Source organism: Diabrotica virgifera, chromosome 9 (assembly GCF_917563875.1).
Source record: "Diabrotica virgifera virgifera chromosome 9, PGI_DIABVI_V3a".
Taxonomy (NCBI): Eukaryota; Metazoa; Arthropoda; class Insecta; order Coleoptera; family Chrysomelidae; genus Diabrotica; species Diabrotica virgifera.
Window position 1 is genome coordinate 158,638,216 of NC_065451.1, and position 23,105 is coordinate 158,661,320.

A 23,105-nucleotide genomic window follows, 5' to 3' on the forward strand; every position below is an offset into this window, starting at 1 on the left:
GAAATATTTTAAATTATTTCGTATGTTTAAATGAAATTTAAACATACTCCCCACCGCCGAGAAGAGAAGAAGAAAACAAAAAACTAAATGTTAGCAATGTATTTTCAAGACATAACGGCTACTACTATTTAATCGTACCCTGTATCGATAGGGAGACGGGCGATCTTACGAATTGAGCGAGTATAATATTTGTCTCTAGATTTTAATCTAACATTTCGAATTAATCCATCTTTACTAAGAATTAATTCTGTAATGAGAGCGATATTCCATTTAAGTGGAGGTTTAAAATCGTCTCTGACTAAAACAACATCCCCAACTTTAAGTGTGTCTGTGAGTTTTTGCCATTTTGGGCGATTTTGAAGTAAATTGAGATAATCAATTGACCATCTCTTCCAGAATAGCTGTTGTATCTGAGAAATTCTTTGATACATCGATAACTTGTTTGTTGGTGAGTCTGTGACGTCTACTTCTGGAGGTGCCATGAGTGGTTTGCCTATAAGAAGGTGACCTGGCGTTAAACAACTAGGGTCAGATGGATCAGATGACAGTTTGGTGATTGGACGAGAATTTAATATGGCCTCAATTTGGCACAAAATTGTATAGAAAGATTCAAAAGTAAGAATCTCTTTACCTATGAGTCGTTTAATATGATATTTTGCAGATTGGATTCCCCGTTCGTGAAGTCCGAACTGTTCTGGGTGCAAAGGGGTACCAAATTTAAAATCTATATAATTACTTGTGCAAAAATTTCTGATTTCATCTGAAACATCTTGTTTAAGAAATAATTCGTATAATTCATGCAACTCGTTCTTGGCTCCGTAAAAGTTTGTGGCGTTGTCTGACCAAATGCATGATGGTGCAGAACGTCGAGCTATGAATCTTTTGAGACATAGTATATAAGCTTCAGCAGTAAGACCAGTCACCAACTCTAAATGAACACATTTGGAAGTGGTACATATGAAAAATACAATATAAACTTTATATACGGGAGCTTTACGAAGGTGAGATGATTTCACATGAAAATATCCTCCATAATCTACCGAAACATACTGGAACGGACGTGTACCAATCACACGATTATAATGCAGATCTGCCATAAGCTGCGTGGAAGGTTTCGTGGAGAATCTGTGACACTTGACACAGTTGTGAATAACCTGTTTGACTTGACGAAGTCCATTCAAAGGCCAGTATTTCAGTCTGAAATGTGAAAGAGTTGATTGAGCACCAATATGCCCTAATGATATGTGTGTATTTTGAAGCATTAGAGAGACTATATAATTTTTTCCTGGAAGTAAAATGGGATGCTTTTGGTCAAAACAAATATTTGCATTCTCAAGACGACCGCCTACTCTTAGGGTAGAATCCGACGGGTTATAAAAGGGGTTCAAAGATCTGAAATTTTTATTCGTGAGCGGTTTATTGTTTTTCAGTTCTGAAATTTCCTTAGAAAATGCGTTGAGTTGTAGGTATTGAATAATAGTGAGTGTGGATTTATGGATCTCTTCGACAGACAAGGGTCCAACAATTAGAGCTGTTGACAATCTTCTATTTTTAAGATTAGTTATGAACCGCAATATTTGTGCCAAAACACGTTGCATTCTTATGAATGTTGAATAGCGAGAGAAAATCTGTTCAAGTGTATCATTATCGAGATCCTTTTTTACGATATTAGCTAATGAGGTTTGTGTTGTACGTAATTCAGGTACATTCACTGTGAGAGGAATTAATTTAAAGGAAGAATAATCAATTTCTGGATTTCTTAGAAAATTTGGACCAGTCGTCCACATTTTAAAGAGGTCTGAGTCATTTACTAGATTTTTACATCTTGTGGGAATATCAGCGGGGTTATCCGAAGAGCCAATATGATGATAAATGAATGTATCATTGATAGATCGTATTTTATTTACCCTGTTCTGAACATAAGGCGTATAAGAGAATTTTTTAGAGAGCGACCATGTGAGAGCTATCAAACTATCTGAGTATATATGAGTACTTGAAATAGTGAATCTATTGTGTAAGATCTGAAGAACGTTTTGTGTCAGAATAACACCTAACAAAATTGCATTTAATTCCAGGCGCGGAATTGTTAATTTTTGTTTTATTGGAGCAATTCTACTTTTTGATGTTATCAAATGAGATGATATTGACTGATCATTATAGAGTATTCTGAGATATATACAAGTGGCGAATATGACATTTGAGCTGTCGCAAAATGTATGCAACTGAAAACTTACAACGTCCTTATCTAAAACTAAGCAACGTGGAAAACTCAGTTGTTGAATTGAACTAAAATTTTCAACTAATTTGTCCCACTCTTTCATTAAAGTAGAGTCGTTTATAGGCTCATCCCATGAGAGAGTTGCAATCCAAAGCTTCTGCAACAATAATTTTGCAGCTGAGAGACATGGTGAGATTAGTCCCAAGGGATCAAAACATCGTGCAATCACACTTAAGATTTTTCTTTTCGTGAGTGGTGGCTCAAAATCCATACACGGGGGAGAGAAAAAAAATGTGTCTTCTTTCGAAGACCATTTAATACCTAATACTTTAGAAGATGAATTTTCCAAATTTAAATTCACTTCAGAGTGTGGATTTAGGTTGTGTCGATTTACAAATTCCACATTGTTAGAATGTATTTTATGCAAAGAGAAATTATGCCTTTGTAACAATGAAGAAAGTTGTGAAAAGAGTATCTCCAGCTCATTTGGTGTGTCTGCGCCGCTGAGAAGGTCGTCGACGTAAGTGGAGCATAAAAGAGTTTGTGATGCGAGTGATGCATCTGAGTTGTTTTCTGCAATATGCTTTAAAACACGTGTTGCGATAAAAGGAGAGCAGTTTAATCCAAAAGGGAGTCGAGTCAATTGGTAATATTTTAGAGGATCTCGTTGATTATCACGCCACAGGAAATTGAGCAAATGTCTATCCTTTTCAGAAACACTAATTTGCATGTACATAGCCTTTATGTCGCAGGTTAGTGATTGGCGGAAGGTACGAAATCTAACGAGAATTTGAAACAGATCTGGTTGGCAAACAAAACCTTTGTCTAATACTTTATTTAGAGAAAAATTTGTAGAACTAGAACTATTGGGATCAAATACTACTCGAATACTAGAGGAATTGTCTTTGAGTACTGGAAAGTGTGGAAGAAAATAATTTTCCTTATTTTGAGGAGTTCTAATAGCCAATGGAACTTGTTGAATTTGATTATTTGTTAAATAATCATCAATAATTTTTTTATACCCTTCAAATAGACCAGGGTTCGAGTGGAGTTTTTTTTCTAATTGAAAAAATCTACTTTTTGCTACAGAGAGAGAATTACCGACGTTTAAGTCATCGACTATTTCTTTAAAGTTTAGAGACACTTGATATCTACCTGAATCAAGAATTTTTACTGACTGTAAGAAGTTAGTTTCTGCAGGATGAATTGAGCTATTAGAGATGGAAAGTGGGATTTCTTCAGATTCCCAAAAGGATTCAAGCAATTGCGATAAGTTTTCTTCTTCCGAAAAGTCTTTGTTTGCATGACACGTAATTAAGTGATTTTCATACATGTTATGAGAGGGTTTCTTTATTATACACGAATTTGGTATGCGACCACTTACAATAAAACCAAAGGTGGAATCTTGCAATATAGGTAAATTTTTACCGAGATGAATAACCTTATCTAAAAGTATGTCACTGACATATTCTGCGCTTAAAAGTATATCAATTTCTGAAGGAGTGCAAAAACTACTATGGGCAAGTTTTATTTCTGGAGAGATATTCAGTTCATTTGCATTAATGCTTACTTGAGGAAGTTTGCATGTGATCTGATCCAAAACCAAACAACGAACATCCAAATATGACTTAGAAGATACCGAATTTATGCGAACTATGGTCTCCTGGTTGAAGTCACTAGACAAACAGCCAATTCCACGAACTTTTACTATGTGTTGTTGTGAAGGAATATTTAAAATTTTTAACAGTGAGCTTCTAATAAAAGATATTTGAGAGGGTGAATCAAGCAATACCTTCACAAATACTTTTTTCCCGTTCGAAGAATTTATGTAAGCTTCTAATGTACCCAATAATATAATAGAATCCCTATTATTGACCTTAGAAGTAGCTAAACTTATTGAATCTTTTTGTTTCGAAGTAGAGGGTCTATTTTGCGATGGAGAATCGGAACGTGGTTGATTACGAATCGGAGCGGCATGTTCAGAGTTACTTGAGAGAGTGACTGATTCTTTTTGTTCTGCAATGTTTACGTTAGGTCTATGAGGTTGAGGATCTTTATTACCCGATTTATTAGAATCAAAATGTAGAAGAGAGTGATGTTTATGTCCACAATGAAAACAGGTTCTCTTAGAAACGCAATCCTTGATAGAATGTTTACTGCCCAGGCAATTAAAACAAAGTGAATGTTGTTTGGCAAAATTTCTACGAATGTTAATATGCTGAGCTTTAAAATCGTTACATGAATAAATTGAGTGATATTTTCTTTTACAATAACTACAAGAATTGTTAGAGTTAGATTGAGTCGATGAACTGCTTTGTTTATCATCAAAGCTAGTGTGTAGAGAATGCTTTACATGTTTTGGCGAATGAGAGTTTAAGTGTAAGTTTTCCAAATGCTTGGCACGAACATTAATATTTTCTAAGAATTTACTGAAGTCATCCATTTGATCACCTTCTGAGGTAAATTCAAATTGTCTAAGAGTATTAAAGTCTAACTTATTAGAGACCAGATATATCAAAATTAAATTTAACAATTTTTCAGGTGAGAGGTTCAGGTTCAAAAGAGAGTTGTATGCATTTGATACAGAAATGTGAAGATCTCGCAATTGTGAAAAATGGGCATTGTTTTGTAAACTTTTACAATCAATGATCTTAGAAAGCAAATTCTTAATAATCAATTTGTTATTTGAGTATCTATTAACTAATGTGGTGAGAGCTAACTGATAGTTAGTTGCAACAAGTGGCAAGTTTTCTATTAGCTTGTATGGTTCGCCCTGTAACAGCGACCGCAAATAGACAAATTTTTCAATAGTTGACAGAGAAGAGTCTGAATCAATTATACTTAAAAAAATTTGATGAAACGTTTGAAAATTGTTAATGTCGCCATTAAAAGAATTTATTTTTAGTTCGGGAAGTTTTACTGTTTTATGAGAAATACTAGAGTTGTGACCTACTGATTCGGAACTTAAATTGTGTGATTCATTACTTGAGGGTGATTGAAAATTTCGCAGCTTATCTTGCAAAGTTGAGATTATAGAAAAATATAAATTATCAATAACATCTGAATCTTCTGAGGAATTGTCATAATCTTCCTCAGAGTCCAGCAAATCTTGTGAAGAGGTATATAGAGTGTAGGCCTCCTTTAAATGAACAATTCGTTCCTGAACAGAGTGAATATTTAAATCATCCAAATTCTTTGTCAACCAATTGCTTATTTTGGTAATTTTAATCTTAGCTAAACGCCGTGACTTTAACGATTTTTCAAGCTCCATTTTCCGTTTGTTTTAAATCCAACAATTAAATCTAATATACAATTGTCCCACTATATTCGAAAACCTAGAACGCTAATAAGGGAGTCTAGCAAGAAATTTGTGAGTTGGGATGAGTTAGAACAAGATTATCGTTATTGTGGTGCTTGGGTCGTGTTGTCAGATGATTTAGGATTTCAGAGGTACAGGAGAAAACGTTTGAGGACGATTTTAGTAGAATTTTTGAACTTTTCACAAGGTGGAAATTTCGAGGTTTGAGCAATAAATTGATATCAATGATTAGAGCAGAATAGAGCCTCTAATATCCGGCTCGAAGGACCAAACAACTTGTGTTAACAATTGAGTTAACCAAGTGTCCAAAAATCTTGAAAAGATCTTGGATTAGAGATGTACAAACACAGGTGCAGGATCGTAAATAGAAGAGCTCTTGCTTTAATATCAAAATATCAATATTGTGCCTCAAAAGAAATACTGTAGATGGCAAAGGTACTAAAGAGAAAAATGAGCTGACATATAATTCCACTAAAGCTAAAGATAAATTAAAAAGAACGTATAACTAGGACAATTGTATATTGTAAATGAGAAAAACAAAATAATAGTGAACAAGAGTACAAAAAATATATAGTTAAATGAAAAAACCTGAAAACCCTACTCTAGCTGAACTTTAGAAATAAATATAACAATAACTTAACTTACAAACTTACAGATGTTGACTAGTCCGTGACAAACTTACTAAAATAAAAACGAAAAAAAAAGTTCGTCTTTAAATCCCAAAGGGTGTAGAGAGTGAAGGGTGAGGTTGTCCAATCTGAGAATTTTCACTATAATTCTTGGAGTATCTGGAGTCAGGTGGTAAAATATTGCGTTATCTTGAGAACAAAAACTTGAAGAAACGAAGTATTGCTTCTGATCAGTAAAAAACTATTATTTTACATAAAGTAATATGTAAAACTTGGATAGAAACAAAGTATTGTTTCTTGTGAGTGCAAACTTTTAGAAACAACGTGTGTCTTCAAGAGAAAAAATTCATCTAACTTTTTTCTAATTTTCTGACTTTTCTTGTTGAAGTTTTTTGTGACAGTCCAGAGCACGGTGAATTGTTTTCATGTCCTTACACATTGTCACTTATTGCTAATCTTAAACTATACTTACAAATATATTATAATGGCAAATTGACATTAAAGAAAATGGAACTTGACGAAATATTTTAAATTATTTCGTATGTTTAAATGAAATTTAAACATACCGGGTGTACCAATCAAACTGTGATTTTTTCTCAAAGTTTGCTTCACCCTGTGGAATATTCTAGCATTTATAAAATACTGAAATTAAAACCCAACTATAGCATCAGGTTTTCTTAACATTCTGTATTTTGATTCATTCGTTTATGTTGGATAATAAAAAAGTCAGATACTTTAACAACTAGACATGTTCTTCATCAATACACGGTGTTTTTAAATAAGTGCCACAAACTTTAAGGGGTAATTCTGCATGAAAAAATAATGACAGTTGGCTTTAAAAACGTATGTCCACAAATGTTTCGTTTCCGAGATACAAGACGAGTTTAATTTTTTCTTACAAACTGACGATGTATTTATTGCTTTAAAACCAGTTGAGATATGCCAATAAAATTTGGTGGGTTTTAAGAGCTAGTTATTGCGGATTTTTTGACATAAAATTAAGAATTTTATATTCACCATTAGAGTGCATACGGGTAATATGATCGGTCATAACTCAGCGTTCTCAAGTTGAGCAGGATCTTCACATTCAGTATATAAAAGACATTCCTTGTGTTGTTCAACAAAAAACTAAAGAAAACAACAGAAATACCTCAAAAAACTAAATGTCTACTATCATAATGCGGGGGGGGGGGGGGGGTTGAGAACCAAATTAACAGAACTTCGTAATGCTGTCAATGCCTGTGTGTATGATGTCATAATTTTTGTGGAGTCTTGGCTTAACGAGAATTACTTATTAGCAGAATTAGGCTTTGTTGATTTTAATGTATTTAGGCAGGATAGGAACCAATTAAATACGGGAAAGAGCAGAGGTGGTGGCACATTAATTGCAGTTAGGAGAAATATTAAATCAAAATTAGTACATACCAGTAACTCAAATCTAGAGAATATTTTTGTTCACATTTCAACTGGCAGGAAAAATATTGTTCTGGGTGCAGTTTATATCCCTCCAGGGTCACCGGTGACTGTATATGAAGAATTTTCCTCGGCGGCCTCAGATCTTGTGGGTGTTTATACAAATTGTGAATTTGTGATTTGCGGTGATTTTAATTCACCACAAGCTATCTGGGTTAATTCCGAGGATGGTTTGCAGGTTGAGGGAGCAGCATCTATAACATCCGCTAATATTTTGTGTGCCTGTTGCAACTATCTTAACCTTAAGCAGGTGAATTCCTTATCAAATAGTTTTGGTGTGTTTCTAGATCTTATTTTTTCAAATATGTGTAGTGTTGTAGTTAATTATGCTTCTGAAAACCTGTCCACCATAACAGAGCATCACCCAGCATATGAGTTTATCATCCCTCTTAAAAGTGATTTAGATTTAAAATATGACGTTTTTTACTACGATTTTAAGAACTGTGATTTTAATGCTATTAACAACTATTTAGCTAGCATATCCTGGGATCATGCACTTGATCATGGTGACATTAACAAATGTGTGGAATATTTTTATAATGTTTTGTACTCTGCTATTGATTATTTTGTCCCGATTAAACATTTTAAGTCATCTAACTTTCCATCTTGGTTTAGCAGGGAATTACAGAGGCTAATCATTGATAAGAAAAAAGCACATTGTAAATTTAAGCAGACTGGGAATTATGAGGACTATCAATTATTTTCACAAAGTAGAGATAGATGTAAAATTTTACGCAATGAATGTCACAACAACTACATAATGAGAATAAATACAGAATTTTCCGTTAACCCTAGTCTGTTCTATAAACATGTGAATAATTTACGGAGATCAAGTGCATATCCTAATAGTATGTTTCTTGATAATGAGACTGCCGACAGTGGTCAAGAAATTGTAAATTTATTCTCAAAACATTTTGCTTTATCATATAAAAACAATGATGGGGAGATTCCTGACTATAACTTTAATTATAGTTTGGATCTTAATACAGTGCAATTTTCGGTATTTTTCCCGACTTTTGGAAAATCATCTTTCTTACACCTATCCATAAAAGTGGCAATAAGAGTGACGTTCGTAACTATCGAGGGATTAGCATACTATCAGCTATTCCTAAGCTTTTTGATAAATTATTTTCCACCCATCTATCCTGGCACTGTCGCAAAATATTAAATGACGAGCAGCATGGATTTTCTCAAGGAAGATCCACCGTGACCAACCTTTTAACGTATCAGTTTGACCTGTTGAATGCCTTTGAGAGCTCCAAACAGGTAGACAGTGTTTACACGGACTTCTCAAGGGCATTCGATAGAGTTAGTCATAAACATATTGTTGCCAAACTAAGTGCCATGGGTTTGGGTGAGAGCCTTGTAAGATTTTCTTATAGTTTGTTAACTGGGCGTACTCAGTTCGTTCGGATTAACAATTACTTATCTAGCGAGATTCAGGTGCTTTCAGGTGTTCCACAGGGGTCTCACTCAGGCCCTGTCTTGTTTAACTTGTTTATTAGAGACCTGAGTACTATAATATTACATTCTGCACTTCTGGCCTTTGCGGACGATTTCAAATTTTATAAGGTTATTGAGTCCGAACTAGACACTGTACTGCTACAAAAGGATCTAAATAACTTATGTGTATGGTGTACTGATAATGGTCTAGAATTAAATGTTAAAAAATGCTTTAGTATTACCTTCAGTCGCTCTAACAATACCATTGTAAAAACGTATATATTGAACAATACTGTTATTGAATCTGTGGACTGTATTAAAGACTTAGGTGTTATGTTTGACAAAAAATTAACTTTTATACCACATATTACAGACATGATTAATAGGAGTATGCGAAATCTTGGATTTATAACACGTAATAGTTCTCAACTGTCACCGAATTGTTTTTTAAGGTTATATGTTTCTTTTGTGCGCTCATTGCTGGAATATGCCTCAATTATATGGTCACCTTACTATGATACATTTCTTCGTTCTTTGGCATTTCGAGCTCATATCAATATTTGTCAGGGTTTTAACATTAATTATGATCTGGTTAATCAAACATTTAAATTGGATAGCTTGGAAGTAAGAAGGGCTAAATCAGATTTAACAATCATTTATAAAATATTAAATGGTCTATATCATTGCCTAACTATCTTACAAGCTATAAGCCTCAATACTGTCCAAAGACGGGTTTCCCCAATTTTTCGCATACCTTATCATAATACGAACTATTGCTTTTACTCCCCATTGTCACGCACCTTGCGTCTAATTAATCATACTCAAAACAGTCTTGATCCATTTGTGGACAGTCTTCGTGTATTTAAAAGAAGCATACATAATTCAGTAACTGAAGTAAAGTACTAAGTTCCTATAATTTATTAATTATTTATTATTGTTACTAATTTAATTTTGTTGGTTTTTATTGTTGTCATTGTTGTCATTTTTATTATCTTTTGTTATTTGTTATTTTAGGTTAAAATTGGTTATATTTACTGTTTACCATAATATTTCATTTTTTTTATACATTTTTTGTAAATTGGCTCTGCCGTTTATTGAATAAATAAATAAATAAATAATGGTGAATATTAAATTCTTAATTGTATGTCAAAAAATGTGCAATAACTACGTCTTAAAACCCACCAAATTTCATTGGCATATCTCAACCGGTTTTAAAGCAATAAAATAAATCGTCAGTTTGTAAGAAAAAATTCAACATCCCGTATCTCGGAAACGAAACATTTGCGGACATACGTTTATCAAGCCAACTGTCATTATTTTTTCATGCAGAATTATTCCTTAAAGTTTGTCGCACTTATTTAGAAACACCGTGTATTGATGAAGAACATGTCTAGTTGTTAAAGTACCAAGTACCTGACTTTTTTATTATCCAACATAAACGAATGATTCAAAAAACAGAATGTTAACAAAACCTGAGGCTATAGTTGGGTTCTAGTTTCAGTATTTTATAAATGCTAGAATATTCCACAGGGTGATGCGAACTTTGAGAAAAAAACACAGTTTGATTGGTACACCCGGTATACAATGAAAATTTACCTGTTTAGCAACAATATTAGTAAAGTAGTATTGTTAAAGAATCAGGCTATAACATGTTCAAAAAATGACTTAAATCGGCCAACAGCTTTAGGAAATATGAGACATCAAAAATGACCGCATTTTTAAGTGGGCCGATTTCTATGCACGTACGTTTATATAAAAAAAATCGGTTAAGACACTTGGAAACATTTATTCGAATGGCTATAGAAAAAGAAGCTTTGTGTGAGCTTAAAAATGATGAAATTATCGACGAATTTGCTCAAAAATCTACTTTAAGAGGATCGGTACGTTTTTTCGGCTGCCATGCTATTCAAATGGGGATTCATTTTTTTCGAATCCTGAGAAAACTAATAAGTATTTTAAAAAAATTTAAACGCAGACTGAAAGATTACGTTATTAGCGAGGGCCGAAAGTCCCTGAGAACTTCTATAATGTATATTTTAATAAGTTACAGGGGTGAAAAACTAAGAGAAAATGTAGTGTTATTTTTAATTTCAAATATCTCATTCAAAATAAACTTTTTATTTATTCTAAGGGACTTTCGGCCCTCGGTAATAATTTAGTCTTTCATTCTGCGTTTAGATTTTTCAAAAATATTTATTGGTTTTTTCAGGATTCGAAAAAAATGAACACAATGTCCGTGTTAATTTTTCCAAATCTATCTTTGTCATACAACGCACTTAGTCGAATAGAATGTTGTCAGTCAGACACTGACAATCAGTGACAATTTTAAATAATTATTTGACATGAATCAGGAATATTTTTAGTTGTTGATTAAATAATATTGATATATAGTGTACTTGATAAATAATTGATTTAAGAGGTGAAATTTATAAAAAGTTATTTATTGTGTATTATTTATGGAAGATAAAAGCAGAGAATACATCAAGATATAGTCTGTGATCCAAGTATTTTGTTGTTAAAGATGTTCAAAATTGTAAGCGTTCCATAGCAACAATATATTATTAAAAAATCACTTTTACACTTTTCCTCTTTTATCGATTGAGTATTAGTTTTTGTTGTAGGTACTTATAAATTATTACAATCACTGAATACATAGCTAGTGAAAAAATTATCACATTTATTAACTGAATTAATAATTTGCAATTATACAAAAAGTAACAGTTATCCAAGAATATTCAAAAGCCATCTCTTTAAGCTAGTTATGACATTGTCAAGTAGAATGACATTCTAGTAATATGTACATATCCATACCAGTGTGAATTTTACTACACGTAATTTGCCATGTAAAGACAGAAAAGGTAGGGATAGCCTTAAAATATTTGCGAATTATGTACCCATAGCCTTAATGCGAAAATTATTCATCGAGATATAATTATTTTATAAAATACCTAATTGTAAAAGTATGTTTAGATTATTGCGTTGTATTAACATTTAAATATAGTTAAGGGCATAGGCGCAAAATTTAGCCTGTCAAAATATTCAATGTGTTTTTTAAATGTATTCTTTTTTTCGAATCCTGAGAAAACTAATACGCATTTTTGAAAAATTTAAACGCAAAATAAAAGAATGCATTATTACTGAAGGACGAAAGTCCCTTAGAATAACCAAAAAGTTTCTTTTGAATGAGATATTTAAAAAATTAAATGTCACACTAAAGGACCCCGCACAAACCTTATGGAAAATAGGTCCCAGTGGATTTCGTTCATACTTTGGGAAAATACTCTTTGAAGCATCCTGATAAAAAGTTCTCATGGGCACAACTCAATCGTATGAAGGATTTTCAAGATATAGAGGCCCAAACTCGTAAAATTATAAGATTTGCGGGGTATTCCAATTCCGTGAGTTACTGGTTATTTGGCAACATGTAGAAGTTTGGATCAAGGAAAAGTACTAGTAGTCTAGGATTTTTTCCTGGTTATCCAATGGCGACCTTTACTTTGACCTTGACCTTCAACGGACGTCATCTTCTAGAGTTTCGAGGGTTTTAGGCATTCAATTGATATAAACAGATTACTCATGGGTTTTTGGGATCGCAAAACACGAATATGCCATCAGAATTAACCACCGGATGACGTGGTGGCCAGGGTCTCAGCAGGGGACGTCATCTTCTAGAGTTTTGATGGTTTTAGGCATTTAATTGATGCAAATGAATTACTGGAGGGTTTTTTGAGGTCGCTAACGAATATGCCACCAGAACCGACTCCCGGAGCACCTGGTTTCCAAGGTATAATGTTGGATAACAGTTATATATTTGTAAAATCGCTATATTAAATAATAATACAGTAACTGAAAAATAAAAACATACTGAATGCAAGAAATATTTAAAAAAAAACACCCCCGCGGCGAAATAATGTTGCTAGGAACATACGCCTAATAAATATTTCTAGCTAGCATCTAATTGATTCAAATCTAAAAATCCAATTCAAATAAACCATAGATAGGAAAGAATACGTTATCTAAAATAAAAAGAACATTAAGATTTGATATTGGGTAAATCAACGTTCGAGGGCCATCGAACGATCTATATTGGGAGTATCTCTGAGAGAACATATACAAAACGAGGACGTGAGATAAGCAGGACGAAGGTGGAAGATGTAATTGGACGAATTGCTCAAATGAGATGGAACTAAGTAGAACACGTGGCACGGCAAAACAACGACAAGTGGACGAGAAACATTGTACATTGGAGACCACGCAAGCACAGTCGTAGTAGAGGAAAACTATTACAAAAACGATAGTTAGATGACATCAAAGCAAAAATGGGGAGAAACTGGCACCAAATAGCACAAAACAGAGAAGAATGGAGAACTCATGGGGAGGCCTTTGTCCAAATATGACACTTATTAAAACACTTGGGTCGAATCTGATGGCGTATTGGCGTAAGCGACCCCAAAAAGCCATGAGTAATCCGTTTTCATCAATTTAATGCTGAAAACCCTCGAAACTCCAGAAGATGACATGCCATAGTGCATGTTCGGTAGTATGCATGTATGCATCTTCGGCAACCACAAAAATCTAAGAGTAATCCATTTGATTCCTCCGAAACTCCAGAAGATGACCTGTCTTAGGCACCAGGTGCTCCTGTGTCTGTGCTGATCACGTATTTGTGTTCAGCAACCCCAAAAACCTATAACTAATCCGTTTGCATTAATGTAGTACCAAAGACTCTCGAAACTCCAGAAGCCCCTTTCATTGACATTGGAAATCGGCTGCTCCGGGAGTCGGTTCTGGTGGCATATTCGTGTATAGCGACCTCAAAAAACCCTCCAGTAATTCATTTGCATCAATTACTTACTTACTTACTTACTTAGTCCTAAGCCTTTCTACCTTTAGGTGTAAGGCTTTGTTTTTTTTTCACTCAGCTTATCCGTTAGGTTTTCCATTTCTGCTACAAAGATTTGGTGGCCGATCTTCACCGCTCCTCTCAGTTTGACCTCTAATTTCAGATTTCTTCCTATGAAGTGTTCTACTGACTCCTTTACAGGCTTTCCGTCGGTAGCATCTAGTGTTACGCCTTTTAATACTATATTATTTCTCCGTCTATCTTTTTCCAATTGTTTTATTCTATTGTTTGCCATTTTTAAACCTTCTTCCAATTTTTCGTTTTTTTCTTTCAGCTCCTTAATATATTCCATCGTTTCTTTTTGGTCTTTCCGTATGGTTCTTATTTCTGCCATCATTTCATCATTTTTCCACATAACTTCCCGCATCATTTTTATCATCTCTTCATTTGTGTCGTTGCTTTTATTCGGTGTTCGTCTCGTCAGGTTACTCTTTTCAAAATATAATTTATCTTCTTTATATTTTTTCTTCTTAGATTCTTCGTCGCCACTATCAGATAGTTCTTCATTCTTTCTATAGGTTTCCTTTCGGATTGTTCCTGTTCCGCCACTGGCCATTTTAAATTAAAAGTTATCCTCAGCACTAATATAAATATTATTATTATACACTTAGAAGTTTATTTTTATTTCGCACAAGAACGCTTTTTAAGTTTAACGATTTTCGATAACGATAACGAACGATAGGTCTTTTAAAAAAACCGGTGTTTTTATTGTGATAGGTTTCGATTCCGAAATTACCTTATCGCCAATACACCTGCCACACGACCTCTCGCTTTGCTTGCCAAACTCGAACTCCCTTCAATTAAATGCCTAAAACCATCAAAACTCTAGAAGATGACGTCCCTTGCAGAGACCCTGGCCACCACGTCATCCGGAGGGCAATTCTGATGGCATATTCGTGTTTAGCGATCCCAAAAACCCATGAGTAACCTGTTTATATCAATTGAAGCCGAAAACCCTCGAAACTCTAGAAGATGACGTCCGTTGAAGGTCAAGGTCAAAGTAAAGGTCGCCATTGGATAGCCAGGAAAAAATCCTAGACTACTAGTAGTTTTCCTTGATCCAAACTTCTACATGTTGCCAAATAACCAGTAACTCACGGAATTGGAATACCCCCTGAATCTTATAATTTTCCGAGTTTGGGCCTCTATATCTTGAAAATCCTTCATACGATTGAGTTGTGCCCATGAGAACTTTTTATCAGGATGCTTCAAAGAGTATTTTCCCAAAGTATGAACGAAATCCACTGGGACCTATTTTCCATAAGGTTTGTGCGGGGTCCTTTTCTCTTTTTTTACCCCTTATTATTAAAATAAATATAGAAGTTTTCAGGGACTTTCGGCCCTCGGTAATAAGGTAATCTTTCATTCTGCGTTTAAATTTTTCAAAAATATTTATTAGTTTTCTCAGGATTCGAAAAAAAAAATGAATACATTTAAAACACATTGAAAATTTTGACAGGAGACATTTTGCGCTTATGTCCTCAAATTAAAGTATTTGCACTGTACAATTATTGATTTAGTAAAATTCAACTTTTTACACAATTAAAACATTCTGAAAATTCTATTTTACTTTTATCTTAATTACATTAAATTCATATACAGGGTGTTTGGTAAAGAATGGGCCATAGTTTAACCTTAGATTCCTAAGCTTAAAATAGGTCGATTTAATAGGTCTAACTTACCTTAGTACGAAAGTTGATAATAATAACATAAATACAGGGTGTCAAAGTTAAACTTTTATTTTATGTATTCTTGAATATTTCCTGACAGGCATGGGATGACAACACGAAATTTGGTAAGAGGGGGTTTTTGGGATGAGAAATCTAAATTCACCACCAAAAATGACGTATTACCCAGAGGGCGAAACATACGTCTTTCAGCGCTCATTTAATACGTTCAATTTTTGTTATCCCCCACTCTACATACTTTTTGAATCAAAACTTTTATTCTCTTAATATTTTTACTTAAAACAGGTATACTACATTCATCTCGCTAAACTCCACTGTTTTCGGGTAAACGTATTTTAAATCTGCGATACAACATATTATGTTTGTTCTAGCAAACAGTCAAACTAGTCAGAAACCGTCAGCAAACAGTTGGTCAGTGAGAGAACATAATACAGTCACCAGTGCTATCGCCTCTACTCGCGCTGGTCCGCTATTCGCTGATGGTTTCAAACCGTTTGAAACTGATGCTAGAACAAACCTAATATCACCCGAAAAATAAACTTGAAACCATAATAATTGTGCCAATTCTCAAATGTATGTCATTGCGTCGCAAATTCCATTTGAAGAAATTTGCGATACATTTTTAGAAATTTTTATATTTTTAAGTTATTTTTCAGGTGTAACTACAATGATATTATGTAAAAATTTTTGTTGCCTCGCAGATTTAAAATGCGTGTATCTCGAAAACGGTTAAGTTTAGCGAGATGAATGTTGTATACCTTTTTTAAGTATAAATATTAACAGAATACAAGTTTTGATTCAAAAAGTATGTAGAGTGGGTAATAAAAAATATTGAACATATTAAATGAGCGCTGAAAGCCATACGTGGTGTCCTCTGGGTAATACATCATTTTTGGTGGCGAATTCAGATTTCTCGTCCCAAAAAAACAAATTTCGTATTATTATACCATGCCTGTTAGGAAATATTCGAAAATACATAAAATAACAGTTTCATTTTGTCACCCTGTATTTCGGTTATTATCAACTTTCGTACTAAGGTAAGTTAGCTTAAATCGACCTATTTATATATATGTATACCTATTTATATGTGTAATCGACCTGTATATATATTTTATTCAGGAAATTATGGTTTCTCTCTTACTGCATACAATATTGTCATGCTTGTGATATAGTCGAGGAAATGAAGCTGGAAAAATGGCAAAACCTCGCAATTTTTTCGTCCAGCATCGATTTGTACAAAAATTTGCGATCAGGCTCATTTCACCCTCTAGTTCATTTTCTATTTTGAGCCGTTGTACGCTTTTGGTTTTTTGAGGGTGAAAACCACCCCTAATTGTAAAAAATTATAAAATAACATTTTAAACTTTAATATTGCCAACATTTGCTTCTTATTAGTTACATAATGATTGATTTGTGCTTTAAGATATAATATCACAATATTTCAACCCTTAAAACCACCCTTGTTGGAGCTATATATAAAAAGTTTACTTATCCTAAAAGAATAATTTCGGCTTGCATCAATTTACATAAAAATTTGGGATTAGATCATCTTACCCTGTACTTCATATTCTATATCATGCTCAAGGGCGTTGATTATTTTTAGGGGTGTAAACTACCCTTATTGTTAAAAATTATATAAAAACATTGTAAACTTTTATATAAGTAAAATTTGGTTTTGACTGGTTAAATAATGATTGTTTTATGCTTTAGGATATAATATCATAATATTTCAACCCTTAAAAACCACCCTTAATAACATTGCAATTTTTATAAGTAGACAATTTAATAGATCTATACAGAAAAAAAAGTAGAATTAAAGAATTACAAAAACATTTATTTACACAAAAATACGAATTTACAAATATATAAAAATACACATACAAATAGTTTTTTAGTCATCCAGTATACGAACCGGCTCGGTGGTATTATATAGGTACATTGAAAATGCTCTATAAGGGGACTCTTCGAATTTTTCGAAAAAAAAATTAGTTTTATTAACATAGCTCTTTCATTTTTGGCGATAAAAAGTTTTATCAATAATAATTTTGTAGGACTTTTAAGGAGTAATAAGACTGTGTAAATTAAATTCCGTAAGATCCCTTAATTTTTAATTGAGGTGGGTTTAAAGGGCTCGAATAAGGGGATGTTTGCTCGTAAATAGATGATTTAAACAGCTATATCTCGCTAACTGTTCACTGTAATGAAAATCTATGCATAAGGAAATTTTAGATATTAAAAAAGCTACAATTTAGTAGTCGTATCATTTTTTTCGTATCTCCAATATTTTCGGAGATATTTCGAATAAAATGATAAAAAATGCAAAATTGCAAACAATCAATTTTTCTTTAAACTCCAATTTTTCTAAAATTAGGCCTTTTAAATAGGTCAAGCTTCTTGGGTGTATTGATAATATAAATATAAAAGGAATTACAGAAAGGCGAAGACCAATTTTTAGTTACAAGGGTGGGTAGGGGGTTGTTTTCACTGTTTTTTTCGTAGAGAAAAATAGGTACCGACTGTTTTTTTTATCATAAGTTGCTCAATTTTTATGCTAGAAACTTTTTATTATTTTTTTTCTTATTGTATGCTTGAAAAAACATCATGTAAGTTTTCCTGGAAAAATGCAAACTTTCCCCGTTATTTGGCTTTGATTATTTCAAATTATGCATTTAACGAAAAAAGCTAACTTTTAACATGCCGTATCTCGGTTTGTATTGGTCGTAAAAATATTATAGAAAAACAGTTTCGTTTGCGTTACTAAAAGATACAATTTTGGTATCTACAGTTTTTTTGATTAAATGTATATTTTTCGAGTTATCTCAAAAAACCCTCTAAAAAAGTCGATTTTCCGTCGAAAAACTGTTACTTTCAACCACGAATAACTCGAAAAATATTAGTTTTACGAAGAAAATGTAAAACACATTTTTTTCTTAAAATTACTTTTTACATCAATTTACATGGTTAAAATGTAATAGAAAATTCCGACCCCCGAGATGGGGTGGCAACTACCCCCAAGGTTTTAGCGTACACCAGCATGATATAGAAAATGATCCTTGGACTATTCCCTACCTTCTGTGAAAATTTCAAGTAAATCCATGCTGGACGAAAAAATTGCGAGCCAAAATGCTTCATTTCCTTGACTAATAATGTTTATTATTTGTAAGATTGCTGATTCTGAAATAAAAAATATAGCAAACTTAATAATATTTCATTCGATTCAAAGTTTTACTTTTTATGTCAATTTTAAAATTATTCGTTAATTTTGGCGCGCAGTGTATATTCAATGCACATTTTTTGTACAACATGTCCAACATGTGCAACATATTTATACCATTTACTACTTCTGCTGATTATTTCAATCATTTTTCTTTTTACTCAAATAATTATATTATACTTGGTTTGTATTTTAGGTTTATATCTCCAAGATGAAAACAAAATGGAAATCATGGAGAAACTCATCCAAGATTCATCTTACAAAGGAAATGACATGATTCTCCACACTGAAGAAAAAACACTAAATAAAAAAATGAAAGTTGTGAGTGGAAAAGGACGTTATAAATGTGAGATTTGTTTTAAACAATATAGTCAATCAAATCATTTGAAAATACATTGGAGAGTGCACACTGGGGAAAAACCTGAAAAGTGTAAAATTTGTTTTAAGCAGTTTTCTCAAAAAAATAGTTTGAACGCTCATTTAAGAACGCATAGTGGAAAAAAACCTCATAAGTGTGAAATTTGTTTTACACAATTTAGTCGAACAGGTGCATTGAAACAACATTTACGAGTGCACAGTGGGGAAAAACCTTACAAGTGTGAGATTTGTTTTCAACAATTTAGTCAAGCAGCTTCTTTGACAGCACATTTGAGAGTGCACACTGGGGAAAAACCGTACAAGTGTGAAATTTGTTTTAAGCAGTTTACTACGACAACTTTGTTGAAAAGACACTTGAGAGTGCACACTGGCGAAAAACCTTATAAGTGTGAAATATGTTTTAAGCAATTTACTCAAGCAAATGATTTGAAAATACATTTGAGAGTGCACACTGGAGAGAAACCTTACAAGTGCGAAATTTGTTTAAGGCAGTTTTCTTAAAAAATTCATTTGAGTAGACATTTGAGATTGCACACTGGGGAAAATACTTAAAAGTCTCAAATTAGTTTAAAGCAGTTTAGCCAAGCAAGTCATTTCAAAACACATTTGAGAGTGCACACTGGAGAAAAACCTTACAGTTGTTCTGAAGCTATTTCCTTGTGACATTTTTATAATCAACTTTTTTTAATGGGAAATAAGCCACAATTTTACCAAAAAAATGATTTTAGTAACGTTTCGAAGCCCAAATCGGGTTTCGTTGTCAAAATACAAAATACTACTAAAATAAACAAAAATGTTGTTGCTAAGTAAAAAAATTCTTCTAATAATTTATTTAATCTGACTCATTTATATTGGCAATTCAGACGTATAATATACATTTTAAAGTAGAAGACTTTAAAATGATATCGCCAATATTTATGAGTTGCGTTCCTGGGATGACTTTACTAAAAGATAGTTCATTCGATTACATGAAATCAATCCCAACTCACGAATATCCGTCACAAAACAATCATAGCATGTGATCTGTCAAAAAGACAACCAAATGCAACGATGACAGTAAAATTCTCGCGTTAGAGATTTCATAGTAAATCACGAGGGAAAACCAGGAAAAAACCTCGTGATACTATCCCGACTTCGTAAGTATTTGGTCTTACATTTAATTTACCTTCAAAAAACTAATATCAAACTCTGACTTTAATATGTTTAAATTATAAATAATATTAATAATACATAGATATACAATAAGTAATACTAAAATATAAAATTTGTACTAACTCGATATGTTATTGACTTACTAATCGTGGTATTTTCTTTCTATTGACTTCCTCTTTCAGTATGGGTAACCATATCCTACTGCATTCTACCGAGGAATTTGCGACACAATTGGTTTCATTTAGCATAATTAGAGCCGCTTCTTTGATTTTTCTCTTTTTACTATCTGATTCTTTCAGAAATACTTGAATCTCTCCACTGAACTCTATGTTCATTATCCCATGCGTGTTGACATATTTGAGATCTATCAAATTCTCTATTTTTAATATAAGACTGATGTTCACTTATTCTAACGTTTAATGGTCTTGATGTTTCACCTAAATAAAATTGTTCGCATTCACAAGGTATTTTATAAATGCAATTCTTTGTTCTTTCTTGTTCATTGTTAGGTTTAGTTTTAAATAGAATAGACCTCAATGTGTTTGTTGTTTTGAATATTGTTGAAATGTTTAATTTATTTCCTATTGTTTTAGATTTATTTTTAATTTATTTTTAATAGATCTCAAATATGTCAACACGCATGGGATAATGAACATAGAGTTCAGTGGAGAGATTCAAGTATAGTTCTGAAAGAATCAGATAGTAAAAAGAGACAAATCAAAGAAGCTAATTATGCTAAATGAAACCAATTGTGTAGCAAATTCCTCGGTAGAATGCAGTAGGATGTGGTTACCCATACTGAAAGAGGAAGTCAATAGAAAGAAAATACCATGATTAGTAAGTCAATAACATATCGAGTTAGTACAAATTTTATATTTTAGTATTACTTATTGTATATCTATGTATTATTAATATTATTTATAATTTAAACATATTAAAGTCAGAATTTGATATTAGTTTTTTGAAGGTAAATTAAATGTAATACCAAATACTTACGATGTCGGGATAGTATCACGAGGTTTTTTCCTGGTTTTCCCTCGTGATTTACTATGAAATCTCTAACGCGAGAATTTTACTGTCATCGTTGCATTTGGTTGTCTTTTTAAACACAGATCACATGCTATGATTTTTTTGCGACGGATATTCTTGAGTTGGGATTGATTTCATGTATCTATCTTTTAGTAAAGTCGTCCCAGGAAGGCAACTCATAAATATTGGCGAGATCATTTTAAAGTCTTCTACTTTAAAATGTATAATATACGTCTGAATTGCCAATATAAATGAGTCAGATTAAATAAATTATTAGAAGACTTTTTTGTACTTAGCAACAACATTTTTGTTTATTTTAGAAGTATTTTGTATTTTGACAACGAAACCCGATTTGGGATTCGAAACGTTAATAAATTCTTTTTTTAGTAAAATTGTAGCTTATTTCCCATAGAAAATAGTTAATTATAAAAATGCCACACGGAAATAGCTTCAGAACTCACAAGTGTGAAATTTGTTTTAAACAATTTAGTGACGCAGGGACTTTGAAAAAACATTTGAAAGTGCACATCAGTGGCGTGCTGGCCATATAAACGAATCGGTGTAATCACCGAGAGGCTGCAGCCTCTTGAGACCGGTCAAATAAGTTCTTTTCGCAAAAATTTTTAGATAGAACAAATTTTTTTTATCTGTAACCGAATGATATTAACAAAACATTAAAAAAAAATAAATCTGTTTTAATTGTCAAATACAGTTAAATAAATGAATGACTCTACACATACATTTGAGTCCCGGAATCTTTACCCGTGCGTCATCATTTAAAGCATACGAAATAAGTCTATGATAAGTCGGAAATTAAAATTTACTTTTTTTTATGTTTATTAGGAAATCTCTTATAACATATAACAATAGGCACATTTTATCTGAGAAATAATGACATGAAGAGATTGTGACCAGCACCACACATCTCTATAGAGATAATATTAAATTACTGTATTACATATTATATTAACTTAGCTACTGTAACAATATTAATGTCTGTGCGGTAAATCTAATGGTGTCTGTCGCTTTAACCATTTTGTTTCCTGACTGTTGTCTAACAAATTAATTGCAAGCACATTCGCGTGGCTTTCAAGACGTACGATGTATTTTGCACTTAACTCCACTATCACTTCACTGACGGTTTTCGTTTCCAGATCATTGTAAATATCCCTGTTAGTAACAAACCACGGAGCATCGATTATTGAACTTAACACCTTGGACTGGAATCTCTCAATTATGGATACATTCGACTTGGATGCTGTTCCCCAGAGCTGCAGACCATATGCCCAGACTGATTTGAGTATTGTGTTGTAGACTAGGAGTTTATTTCTTGTCGTGAGCTTAGACTTACGCCCTAGAAGCCAATAATGTTTACTAAATTTTATGCCCAGTTGTTTACGTTTGTTCTATATATGGTTTCTCCAGGTTAATCCTCTGTCCAAGTGCATGCCCAGATATTTTACAGAGGTACCTGAGGGAATTACCTTATTATTGTTACTGTAGGTGATTCACCGTGACATTTTGTAAAATCAATATGGTTTGATTTTGTGCCAATGTATTTATTTTATATAAAGGCCCCGTCTCACCATCAAATAATTGACAGTTATTTGATCAAACTTGACAGTTAGTGACACAAAGTGACAGTTAGTATGTATAGTT

General features: G+C 32.8%; 1 protein-coding gene across 3 annotated transcripts in view; it reads left to right on the forward strand.

The window, feature by feature from the left end:
- Positions 1-23,105, forward strand: part of LOC126891748 (zinc finger protein 664-like) — a 56,649-nt gene that overhangs the window by 20,637 nt on the left and 12,907 nt on the right. For 2 of the 3 annotated variants that reach the window (XM_050661035.1, XM_050661037.1), the window contains exon 2: positions 19,084-19,233. In XM_050661035.1, coding sequence (XP_050516992.1) covers positions 19,084-19,233 — 150 coding nt within the window. Of the gene's footprint in view, positions 1-19,083; positions 19,234-23,105 lie in introns of those variants that run through there. The other variant, XM_050661036.1, reaches the window with a different exon arrangement.